Source organism: Pelodiscus sinensis, chromosome 1 (genome assembly GCF_049634645.1).
Source record: "Pelodiscus sinensis isolate JC-2024 chromosome 1, ASM4963464v1, whole genome shotgun sequence".
Lineage (NCBI taxonomy): Eukaryota > Metazoa > Chordata > Testudines > Trionychidae > Pelodiscus > Pelodiscus sinensis.
The window spans coordinates 139,044,254-139,057,510 of NC_134711.1; the positions used below are offsets into that span (position 1 = coordinate 139,044,254).

Below are 13,257 nucleotides of genomic sequence, written 5' to 3' on the forward strand. Positions count from 1 at the left end.
TCTGTCTCAGTTGTCTTCACTCCCTTTTTCAGTTCTTCATATTCCCTGTGGATATCCTTGCTTCTAAATAGGATCCTCTCTCTGGATTCTGTTGTCTGGTTCCCTGGCTCTTCATCTTCAGACTCCACCTAGTTTTACATCTCAACACATCCAGCCCCAGAAAGTATCTGAAGTTCCTCACAAGAACATCAGACTACCACCAGGGTTATGCTCTTTGGTTTCTCCATGGCTCCCGCAGGTGTTCACCAGTGTCATAATTATGGTGGCCTTCTCTGAGAAGACAAGGAACCCAGATGAATACCTACTTAGATGACTGGATAGTACCTCATCTCCAGTTCCCTTTTCACCACAAATTGAACAGATCCATAACAGAGGGGAAAGAGGGTGGGAAGTAGAATACAGGTAAGAATCACAGCTCAAAAACCTCCAGTTACAGGTAAGTAACCTCTTCTTCCAGGGGTAGTCCCTACTGTATTCCACTGAAGGCGATTAACCAGCAGACCTACTGTATAGGTCCATCCCAGGTGCACAGCAGAGGATCTTTTTTTAGAGCTTCTACCAACAAAGACTAGTTATGGATGTATCTACCTAGGGGTATGGAGTGCATTTCAACCACCTGAAGATTCAAGAGAAGTGGTCTCCCTAGGAGGCTACCCTACACTTAAACGTTCGGGAACTTAAGGATGTATAATCAGCATGCAGAACTTTCCTCCTCCTCCAGGATGTGATTATGTGAGAGTTTACTGACAACCCCACAGCAGTGCATTGCATCAACAGGCAAGGGGGAACCAGATTTCTCTCTCCTCAGTCAGAGAGCTGTGCTTTTTTGGGATTAGTGCATCCATCATCATGTCACTTTGCTGGATATACACCTTTCCAGCCTCCAGAACAGCGATGGGCAACCTAGGCTAGTGAACAAGCTACATAAGTGGCCCTTCTTCATCTCAGTGGACTGCAAGACTGTTGTAACCAAGATGGTCTCCCAGGAAAAGGTAGTTTTACTAACTGTGCTTGCATACCTAGAATCTGCAGTGTGCACTGATTGAACCAGAGCAGCGCTTTGATTGGCTGCAGAGAGAACACACTGCTCTTTACAGTCAGTGTTGTGCAATCAGCACACCTCTCACTTCACATTCTCTTCCTCCTTGTGCTTGTCATTTCAGTAATACTGGTAGGGGGAAAAAAGATAGAAACCAGCAGTATTTGGCAATTCAGCACATGAGCAATGGTAAACAAAATGCCTCATGGGCCTTACACAGAAAGTTGGCAGGCCACATGTAGCCCTGTGACCTCAGGTTGCTCACCATTGCTCCAGAAATGCTGTAGAGACTTACTAAAAACGTTGAGTGGTCCCTTTAGATTTCATCTTCTAAGAGTTAGTAACAAATGGCAGTTCTTCGGGGATGTCCCTGCTGGTGCTCCACTATGAGTGCTGGGCTTGCCTCGGTGCCGCAGATGGAAGCTTGTGATGAGCAGTGTTCGGCCGGACCGCGCATGTGCCGCGGGCTCACGGCTTTCGTGCTCTTTTCTGTATCACGCGGTCCGGACCCCCGCCAGTTCCTCTTCACCGCCTCAGGCTGCAGACGCTTGGAACTGCACTCTTCACTTCCTCCCTAAACTAGACTATTTCTAGTTTTCCCCCTTGTACATACACCTTTATTTCTCTTTCTCCTTTATTTCTCTCATTTCTTTAAAAAAACAAAAACAAAAAAAACCCCCACACAACACCACAACCCACCACCACCACCACAGAATAACAAGAGTTGAACAGGATTAAGAATAAAAGCCCCTTGTTCTTATCTCCCGCCTCTTAGCTGTTCTCCCTTCCTCTCCTTTGTACATAGTTGCATAAAAAACAAACAAACAAACAAAAAAAACAGGTGATAAAGACAACATAACAGAGACATTATCACCACATTACCTCTACCTAGAGATAAGACTCAACTACAAACAACCGGCAAAATGTCAGCTGCCGGCTTCAAAAAATGCGGCTCTTGCCAGAAGGCAATGCCAGCCTCCGATGGCCATTCTGAATGTATCCAGTGTCTGGGGGAATCACATGTCCCCCAGAAATGTACCTACACCAGACTAACACGGCTACATTTCTATTACCACTGCACCAGACTTACCTCCAGGGTCAGGAAGGACAGAGAGAGGCGTCTTCGGATGCTTCTTTGACAGAGCTCTGCAGCCCCAGCAAACAGATGCGGACCAACAGCTCCACAAGTGCCGGGCTTCCTCCCCGACTACGGGGCTTCAGAAAAAGCCCAGGATCTGTCCCACAAGATCCCTATCAGCTGCCCTGAACACCAGGGAAAGCCAGCCTGAAAGACTGGGGACTTCTGGCTCAGCTAAGCCAGGTCCCCCATCTCAGCGGCTCCAAAGCCAAAGCGACTGCAAGAGCCTTTGTATATGCAGGCTTCCTAGGAAGCATTGCCTCAGCTGCCGCCTCTGCCTCCCTTGCAGAGTGCTGAGCCGGCTCCAAGATCGGACCCGGAGCTGACCATCATGGCACTGGCACTATGTGGTGCCGATCCGCCTCCCTGCCAGCATGGCACCGGCTGCTGCTGCTGCCTCTGAGCCCCTGGCACCGATTAACACCGCGCCAGCTGTCTCTTCAGCACATGCCGGCAGATCAAGAGCTCTGAATCCTGCTCCTTTGATCTTCCCGTGCCGGGGCTGCTCCCGCTCCCGCTTTCTCTTGTTGGCACCGTCCTCGCCTCTCCCGGTGCCTCGTTCTCCACGCCGCTATACCCATTGGCATGGGTCCCCCCCATGCCTCCTCCAGGCTGCCTTCACCATTCCTGGTTGCTGCACCTTCCCACCTCAGACACCACTACAGGCAGCTCTTTGCGTCTTCTGCTTCTTCCAGGGCATCAGACATCCGCTCCTGTTCGCCCTGCTCTCCGTACCGTTACCGATATTACACCCGTTCCACGTATCACGACGACCGCTCACTGCGACACGACAAATATAATCGTGGCGACCGCCACCAGATGACCTCCGTCAGTTCCAAGAGTTGTTTAAGTGAGTAGCTATCACACGAGAGATCCCACTGCAGGAACTCAAGGACAAGCAAAACAAGCTTTTCAGGAACCTCCAACTGCAGCATAGGTCAGGCTTGGCCATTCCTCTTGATGAAGGCATCCTGGAACTGGCTGATGAAGTGTGGCATGCTCCAGCGTCGGCTCTTCCAACCAACAAACGGGCCGACAGGAAATATTTCGTACCACCGAAGGGCATGGAATTCCTCTTTGCCCATCCACAACCTAACTCCCTAGTAGTCAATGAAGCTCAACAGCGGGCTAGAGCCCCACATCTCAAACAACAGGGCTTCTATAAGGACGTAAAGAGACTTGACCTCTTGGGCAGGAAGGTCTACACTTCAGCAACGCTACTACTCAGAATCGCCAATTACTCGGCGCATCTCTCCAACCACACCTTTGACACCTTTTCACGCCTCACCCCCCTCATGGATCATATCCCTGATTCTAAGAAATCGATCCTGAGGTCAGTAATCCAAGAGGGCTACACATCAGCAAGAATGTCCCTCCAAATAGCCATGGACGTCACTGACACAGCTGCTCGCTCCACTGCTACTGCCATCCTTATGCACAGAACTTCTTTCCTTCAAGTGGCGGGAATTCTGAAGGAACTATAGGCAAAAGTCGAGGACTTTCCCTTTGACAAGGATAAGCTCTTTGCAGAGACCATGGACTCAATCTTACACTCCTCTAAAGATTCCCAAACAACCTTGCGAACTCTGGGGATGTACACTCCCCCCTTTAAGAGACGCCGGTACTCACCATACCAGCGCAGATATGACTACTCCAACATCAGACATCAGTGGCAGCAGCAACACCAGCAACAGAGGCCCTTCAACAACCAACGCTCTTGCCAGAGGCCTCAGCGATGCCGAACCCAAACGGCAGGACGAACATGCCTCCAAACAACAAGCAACAGGTTTGATGCGTTGGTCGGGAGCGAGCAGACCGTCACAGGCAGCACCACGAATCGTACAACCCAGCTCTTTCACCACCGGTTGAGGCCCTTTCTACATCAGTGGGCAAAAATCACTACGGACAGATGGGTCCTCAAGATTGTTCAAACTGGCTACCCTATCCCTTTCATAGCCATCCCAGCAACCACCCCTCCCACCCCATCCCTCTTCAGGGACCCCTCTCACAAGACCCTCCTCTGACTAGAAGTCAACCGTCTTTTCTCTCTGGATGCCATAGAGCCAGTCCCAAAGGATTTCAGGAACAGGGGCTTTTACTCACGTTGTTTCCTCACCCAGAAGAGGTCCGGAGGTTGGCGCTCCATCCTAAATCTCCGTCTTTTGAACAAATATCTCAAGAAACAATGATTCAAAATGATGCCTTTAGCTGCCATAATCCCTGCGTTAGATCCACAGGACTGGTTTGCCGCCCTCGACCTCCAGGATGCCTATTTCCACGTCCCTATCCATCTAGCCCACAGGAGGTTCTTACGCTTCGTCATGGCAAAGGACCACTTCCAGTACAAGGTCCTCCCCTTCGGGCTATCGTCATCCCCCAGGGTGTTTTCAAAGGTTCTATCCATGGTCACGGCCTTCCTCTGGCACCAAGGGGGTACTCATCTTCCCTTACTTGGATGATTGCTTACTCAAGGGCCCTTCTGCACACGAGGTCTCCCAGATGGTTCACCTCACGAGGCAAGTCTTTCAATCACTTGGACGACTCCTCAACGAGCAAAAGTCCGTTTTGCACCCCACTCAGAACATCGAGTTCATTGGGGCCTGCCTGGACTTACTTGCCGACAGAGCATTCCTACCCATACAGAGGTTTCAAGCCATCCAAGACCTCATTCACACCATCACCGTCAGCCCTACTGTTCCACTCATCACATACCTCAGACTGATGGGCCATATGGCCGCCAAAACATACGTGGTGAAATACGCCAGATTACATCTGCGCGCCCTTCAGTACTGGCTGATTCTCGTATACGACCACACCAGATACGATCTCCACAGGCCGGTAATGCCGCCACCTGGTGTTCTCCAATCACTCCTATGGTGGACCAGCCACAGAAACCTGCTGTCAGGTATACCTTTCCATTGGCAGGAGCCACTCCACCAAATCACAACGGAAGCCTCCCTACTAAGTTGGGGGATTCACATGGGCTCCTTCTCAGTCCAAGGCCAATGGTCCCCACAAGAAGCATGCCTGCACGTAAACCTTCTAGAGCTACGCGCCATTTTCAACACATGCAAATCCCTCCTCACCTACATTTGAAACACCATGGTGAGGATACTCATGGACAACATCACAGCCATGTATTACGTGAATCGCCAGGACGTCGCTCGGTCCCGTTCCCTATGCACGGACGCCATCTGCTTTTGAAACTGATGCGTTCGCCACAGAATAACACCTTCGGCATCCTACTTACCTGGCACCACAAATGTGACGGCAGATTTCCTGAGCAGACCCTTCCATGTGAAACATGAATGGGAAATGCACGATGGCGTCCTACGCGAGATCTTCCAACGTTGGGGTACTCCCCGAGTGGACCTCTTTGCAACTGCCACCAATACAAAATGCCACAAGTACTGCACCAGGGCGGGCCTAGGCTGCGCATCCCTGGGGGACGCCTTCCTTACGACTTGATGTGGACCCCTCCTCCATGCACCCCCCCCATACCTCTGATCCCCAAAGTCCTCCAGAAGCTGAAGGCGGACAGGGCAACGCTAATTCTCATAACCCCGGACTGGTCTCGCTAGCACTGGTTTCCCTTCCTCCACTGTCTCTCCGTGCGGACACCGATCCTCCTTCCGCCTCTCCACAATCTCCTTACATAAGACTGAGGACGCCTGAAACACCCCAGATACAAGCCCTGAACCTAACAGCATGGTTCCTAACTGGCTGACTCAATTTGAATTCCTCTGCTCCGTTCCAGTCCAACACATCCTAGTACACAGCAGACGACAAACCACGAGAAAAACTTACCTTCACAAGTGGCGCAGATTCTCTTCCTGGTGTACCTTGAACCACCATGATCCAAGACGTCCATCGATCCCCTCCGTACTGGACTACGCGTTGCACCTAAAGGACAAAGGCCTCGTATTTGTCTCCATCAGTGTGCACCTCACAGCAATATCAGCATTCACATCACCGATAGATGGTGTTTCTGTCTTCGCCCATCCTACTACTAAGAGATTTCTCAAGGGCCTTACCAACATGGTCCCACCGCACGACCCAGTCCCACCGGTGTGGAGCCTGGATGTAGTCCTCGATGCCCTAATGAGGCTGCCATTCGAGCCTCTGGCGACTGTATCCTTGCATTTCCTCACTTTAAAAACTGTTTTCCTGCTTGCCATAACATTGGCACGCAGAGTGAGTGAGCTTTCTGCCATGATGGCCACGCCACCATATACAATTTTCCGTAAGGATGGAGTAGTCTTGAGACTACACCCAAGATTCATACCCAAAATCGTCTCCCATTTCCATGTCAACGAACCAGTGATTCTGCCAACCTTTTTCCCGAAGCCCCATACCTCACTATGAGAAGCGGCCCTACACTCCTTGGACACTCGGAGGGCCTTAACATTCTACATAGATCGCACTAAACCTTTCAGGCGTATGGACCACTTATTTGTCTCCTTGGCACGGAGGTTGAAAGGTCAACACCTATCTTCCCAGAGGATTTCCGATCTCGTAACCTCATGCATAACGCAATCTTACGCAGCGAAATGTTTACCCCTCCCATCCCAACCACGTGCCCACTCCACTAGAGCCATGGCCACAGCTACAGCGTTTCATAGAGTGGTATCCCTGAAGGACATCTGCAGGACGGTGACTTGGTCCTCACATGAGACCTTCACCAAACACTATTCTATTTCTCTAGGCACTCGTTTAGATGGGGCAGTGGCGACTGCGGTGCTCTCCACAGCGGATAAATAGGGACTCCTTGCTCTCCTTCCATTCTGGTGACTACTGCTACGCAGTCACCCATAGTGGAGCACCCACGGGGACATCTCCGAAGAAGAAAGCGAAGTTACTCACCTTTGGTGCAGTAACTGTCGTTCTTCGAGGTGGTATCCCCATGGGTGCGCCACTACCCACCTTCCTCCCCGCTTCAGAGTCCCCCCCCCCCCCCCCTCTCTCTCTCTGCTCTTGTCTCTTACAGACTTCGAGGCGGTCTCGAGGAACTGGCGGGGGGCTGGACTGCGCGCGAGAGAAAAGAGCGCAAAAGCCGCGAGCCTGTGGCACATGCGCAGTCCGGCCGAACTCTGCTCATCACAAGCTTCCGTATGCAGCGCTGGGGCAAGCCCAGCACCCATAGTGAAGCACCCGCAGGGACACCACCTCGAGGAACGACAGTTACTGCACCGAAGGTGAGTAACTTCGCTTTCCCACATGAGGACCTGTTTGTGGCCTGAGATTCTGCTCCAGTGGTTGCATGAGCGTGAGCTCCTTCTCAGACACCTTAATTATCCATGGACTCGTGCTGTGCACACATTTTCAGGGGTTCCATGGTACACTGGGTTTTGAGGAAACTGACGCAGGAAATTGGGGTGAATTAGGATAGACCCAGTATGGGCCAGATAGTTTTGGTGGACTAGTCCAGTGTTTCTCAACCAGTGGTACGAATATCCGTAAGGGTACTTGAGAGAAGTCTGGGGGGTCAACATAACAGAAATTTGGAGAAAACTGAATTTTTGTTTTAAGTTTTACAGCGTTGTATTATTTTTGTACTTTTTACACCCAAAAATTTAATCGCCTGCCCGGCTACGATTAAGTTGTTTAAACAAATGTATTGCAATGGTAGAAAAAAAGTTTGTGTGTCTGAAAACTATAGGTACTGAGGGTTCTTATATATTTTTTTAAAGGGGGCACTTTATAAAAAAGGGTTGAGAAACACTGTACTAGTCCATTGTGAACCTGTCAGTACAATGATTCATCACTTTGATGGTCCAACCAGATGTGATCTTGCAGAATAACAGCCAGATTTTGCAACCAGATCTCATGTTCTTTGCACATGACAGTCTGAATTCTAGCTGACTGATGTCTACAGAAAGAAGCTGCTAAGATTCAAGACCTCTTTGTCCTAAGCAAGAAGTTCTCAACCAGACTGACATTTAGAATCAAGTGGAGAGATTTTCAGTCTAGGCATTGCACTGCTTATAGCAGGCCTGGTCAGTGTTCCCAGTAAGCTGTGCACTTGGCCACTCAGGAGAAATTAAAATGCTGCCCAGATGATTAGCAGAGCTCCCCCAGCTTGATTTTGTGTTTTTATTGGTGGTGCACACTAAAAATCTATTTTGCACATGAATGCAAAAGATTAGAGGGGACATTGGTCCTGGTTTCTGCTATTCTAGACTATTTAATTTCTCCAAAATGATCTATATCTGTAAATCATTCTTCTGTACAAACTTATGTTGTTGTCTTGCAGACTGCAGTGCTTCCTTTAGGGGTTCATGTGTTTTTCTGCTTACCCAGCAGCCACTCACCCTCTGTCCTGGAATATCAGTCTGGCATTTACTGAAGGTCCTCCCTTTGAGTCACTGATTACATGTTCTATTTAACATCTGTTGATGGCCTTTTTGGTGGCTGTCACATCAGCTAGCAAGATATTCAGGACCTCATGATGGGACCTCTATATGCTGTCTTTCATGAGGACAAAGTCATATTCTCAGATCTCACCTGCAGTTTCTGCCTAATACTAATGTGGTTTCCCACTTCTGCATCAATCAGTTGATTCATTCCTTTCCCCCCCTCCAAACTGTATTCCGCCCCCAGGCTAAACTTCACATGTAGGATTTTATGAAAGCATAGTCATTTTACTTGTCTAGGACTAAGTTATTCAGATGTACACCTAGATTCTTTGTGGCCATTGTTGAAAGGGTTAAGGAATAACTTCTGGTGTCTGACCTGTCAGTGTTTTGTTTGAGAGATCCACCCGAACATGTTGAAGTTCCTTCTGTAGGCTCAGGCAGTCTTTATGGCCTGCTTAGATAACATCCCCACATCAGAGTTGTGTAGGACAGATCCGCATCTTCGACACTTATTGTTCCCTGGTACAAGCATGCAGGTTGGACACTTTTTTTGCAGAGCATTCCTCCTCTTACTCTTCATGTAACCTTCCTGTCACTTTCATACTACTTGTTAGGGATACTCTATTTTAGTCACCAGGAACAGAATATTTGAACAATCAATAAAAAAAAAAAAACCCAGAATTTATTTACCTTGCAGTAATTGTTTCCCTGAGATGCTTTGAAAGAGGTGGCTGCAGTGCTTGCTGGATCATTATTGATTTTAAGTAAGTCATAGTGTTCTGGAGAAGTTCCAGAAATAGTAAATTAAAGGCCTGTTAGTGTGACATTGATCCTGTGCAAGATAATGGAGCAGCCAATTAGGGACCAATTAATAGCAAATGACGTAGTGAAAGTCAAACATGGGTGTATGGAAAGTTGGTTTTGTTGAACTAACTTGATTTATTTTTATGTGATTGCAAAATTGGTTGATAAAGATGATTGTTCATGTAAAAGACTTAAACTTCTGTAAGGCTTTTGACTGGTACCATACTACATTTTGACTATAAATCTAGAACAATATAAAATTAACATATTACACATTACATGGATTAAAAACTGGCTGATAGTGTTGTAGGCAGGTTGGTCCAATAAAAGATATTAACTCATTGTCCAAGTCTCAAAATGTAATTATCAGTGGGGATTTGTCATCAAGCTGAAGTTTCCAGTGGAGTTCCAGTGTTGTTTAATATGTTTTATCAATTACCTGGACATAACATTTTAATTAAGAAAGTTTGCAGATGACCCAAAACCCGGAAAGTGGAAAATAATGAAGAGGACAGATCAGTGGTTCAGAGCAATCTGGATAACTTGGTAAACTAGGCACAAGCAATATGTGTTTAAATACAGCTACGTGCAGATGTACACATTTAGGAGTAATGAAGGTAGGCTGTATTTACAGCATGGGGAACACTCTCTGAAAAGCCTTAGGGTCAGGATGGTTAAACTTCCAGTGTGATACTGTGGCCAATAGAGCTAATGTGACCCTGGAATGCATAAACAGGGGAATCTTGAATAAAAGTAGCCCTTGAATAAAAGAACCCCTAGCTTGGGGAGGCAGGTTATGGCTAGTCCCTCAGCCCTACCCCTTCTGCCCAGAGCCCCACCTCTTCTGCACCCTCAGGCCTCAGCCCCCCCTTTACCTCATTGTGGCCTCAGGCCCTTGCTTCTCAGCCCTGGAGCTCAAGTTTGCCCGAGTGTCCAAGAGCCAGGTGGACATCAAGGCCCCAGCTGCCTCCAGAGCTCCTGAGAGCCGGGCAGCTGCCCAGCACCCACTGAAACTCCCCCCAGCTGAGCCTCCAGTCAAATCTGAACCCTTCCCCAGCTCAAACATTATTTCTGGGACATCACAAATGCTACTGGACTAGCATGATCCACAGGGGTTGGGTCTGCAGGCTGAGAGCATGTATGATTGATTTTTATTTCATAAATGACACAGGTTTAATGTAAACTTTCTAAGCTGCACTTTGGGCCACCTTAAATACTTCATGCACCTGGAATAATAGCACAAAAGTGTTCTTAGACTGAGTTTAGAAGTAAAGACTGGTGTTTTTTTGTTTGTTTTGTTTTTCATGTTCAGATTACTTTCAAAACAGAACCGTCTCACCATGACCCGAAATGCTGTGTGGGCTTTGTCGAACCTCTGCAGAGGGAAGAATCCTCCTCCAGAGTTTGCCAAGGTGGGAAATGTGTTCAAGAATTCAGGGATTGGAGAGGTAGTGAGATGATGGCTGTGACTAAGGAAGAAAGAGAGTGATTGTGATATTTAGTACGAAGCAGCAGAAATGTTTGGGACTTACAAAATTTCCATTTGAACAGACTTCTTACAAATCAGGCTTGTTTGTGAGTGTGCATAGTGTTGTTGAAAGGTGTATAGATTAACAGCTTGGGAAGTATCAGAGGGGTAGCCGTGTTAGTCTGAATCTGCATAAACAACGAGAAGTCCAATGGCACCTTATAGACTAACAGATTTATTGGAGCATAAGCTTTCATGGGCAAAGACCCACTTTGTCAGATACTGTGATATGCATCTGACGAAGTGGGTTTTGCCCTCGAAAGCTTATGCTCCAATAAATCTGTTAGTTTGGGAAGTAAAGTACCTGATTCTATGAATCAAGAATAGGATATAGTCAGCTGCAGTGCAAGTTTCTCCTATGTACTGCCTTTGCCAATATGTCTTACCTCTACCATGGACACCACCTCTAGAAATGAGTGAGTTCACTTTTCATGATCCAGTTACTCTTTGCCCCATCTGTTGAGACCAACAAGGAGGGGAGTGTCTTAGCACCAGCTGAGATGGTGTTTTTATGTTATAGACCAATGTTTCTCAACCAATGGTACGAGTACCCTCAAGGGTACTTGAGAGAAGTCTGGGGGATACGTCGACACAACTGAAATTTGGAGAAAACAGAATTTTTGTTTTACAGCGCTTTATTATTTTTGCACTTTTTACACCCAAAAATTTCATCACCCGCCTGGCTACAATTGAGTTGTTTAAACAAATGTGTTGAAGTGGTAGAAAAATGTTTGTGTGTCTGAAAACTATAGGCACTGGGGGTACTTATAATTTTTTTCTTTAAAAGGGATACTTTATTTAAAAAAAAAAAAAAGTTGTGAAACACTGATGTAGACAGCTCTCCACAAGGAACTAAAATGAGATCTCTAACTCTACCTCATGGGCAACTGATAGAAATGGGGTTTTTGAATGGCTAGTATTTTTTGGAGAAAGATATTTGATGAAAAACTCAGTTTCCAAACTAGTCTTGCTGACCTTGTATGTGGAATGAAGACTTAACGTGCAGAAAGAATGATTAAAAACAATGAACAGTCCTGTGGCACCTTAAAGACTAACACATTTATTAGGTCATGAGCTTTCATGGGTAAAACCTACTTCATCAGAAGAATTGGAGTGGAAGAATGTTCGTCCTTCCATACACTTTGTGAATTCTCCTCACAGAACCCTGTGACAGTCAACCCTGTGGAGTCTGGAAGCAACCCACGAATTCCTTAAACTTGAGTCTCATTTCTCAGGCAGAGCCCCAATAAATATCTGATACATGTGGCGTGGGGAAGGACTTGGGAAGTATGAATCAAACTGCCAGCAATCTTATCCATTATGTCTTCAATGCTGTGTCATACCTATTTGCGCTGAGCAAAGCCTGGCCTTTATTATGCATTCTGGCACTGATTCATAGTACAAAGTGATGTGTACACAGCATGCATCTAGTTCAGGGGTGGGCGGGAGGTGGCTAGAGAAATGAATCCAGCCCGTGGTCACCTCACCGACACCCTTACTAGAGAGCAAGAGCAGGAGCACCTGCTTTAAACAGCAGGCTGCTAATTGGTCTGCAATCTGGGCAGGGAGGAGAAAGCTTTGTGTGCTGTTCCCATCCCCTAGCAAAATCCCCAAGTTCCCTTTGGCTAGTTTCTGGCCAATAGGAGCTAAGAAATTGTGCTGAAGCCGGGCAACGAATGAAGTCTTCTCCCTCCCCTCCCTCTGTTCCTGTGCTGGAGCAGAGCCGTGTGGGACAGCCAACCCAGCAGATAGCTACAGAGTCTGCAGAGCTTCTGGCTGGGAACTGCTTAGGTAAACACCTTCCAGACAGCGCCTGCCTCTGGGACTCCACCCACCTCTTCCCCCCAACTACCTGCCCCAGGCCACCACCCAAACCTGCTATATCCCCTTCCCCCCCAGGTCACAACTCCCTCCCAGACACTGGACCTCCTCATACATCCCTCCCCCAGGCCAGAATCCTCTCTTGCCCCCATAATAACCCCTCCTGGACCCTGCACCTCAAGCCTGTGCCCCAGATTATAACCCCTTCCTTCACCTAAACTCCCTCTCAGACCCTGTACTCCCTTCTGCACCCTAGTTGTGTCTCTCAAGCTCCCTTTAACACCCCACCAGCTGTCCCAGATCCCACCCCGCCTCCACAGACGTGCAGCCCTTGACCACTTACCAAAATCTTGGAGTGCCCCCTCCCCCCATTAAAAATTATTGTCCACCCTGATCTAGTTGGAACCAGGAGGAATAATCAGTATTGGCAAGTCTTCATAGGGCACTGCCACAAGTGACACAGGCAGGATGGTTGCTGAGTTGCATAGTCTAATGTTGTTCAGTAACAATGAATGGCCAAGAAATAGTCACTCCCACGGGGACAGGGTCTGTAGCAGCAGGAAATTGTGGG

The 13,257-nt window shown here is 47.8% G+C and overlaps 1 protein-coding gene across 5 annotated transcripts in view; it reads left to right on the plus strand.

Moving 5' to 3' along the window:
• The window catches only part of KPNA1 (karyopherin subunit alpha 1), a 115,901-nt gene that overhangs the window by 50,546 nt on the left and 52,098 nt on the right, over positions 1–13,257 (plus strand). For all 5 annotated transcript variants that reach the window (XR_012896995.1, XR_012896999.1, XR_012897000.1 and 2 more), the window contains exon 8: positions 10,650–10,749. Coding sequence is in view for 2 of the 5 variants with exons in the window: in XM_075904361.1 (XP_075760476.1) it covers positions 10,650–10,749 (100 nt within the window). In the remaining 3 variants the exon portion in view is untranslated. The remainder of the gene's footprint in view (positions 1–10,649; positions 10,750–13,257) is intronic.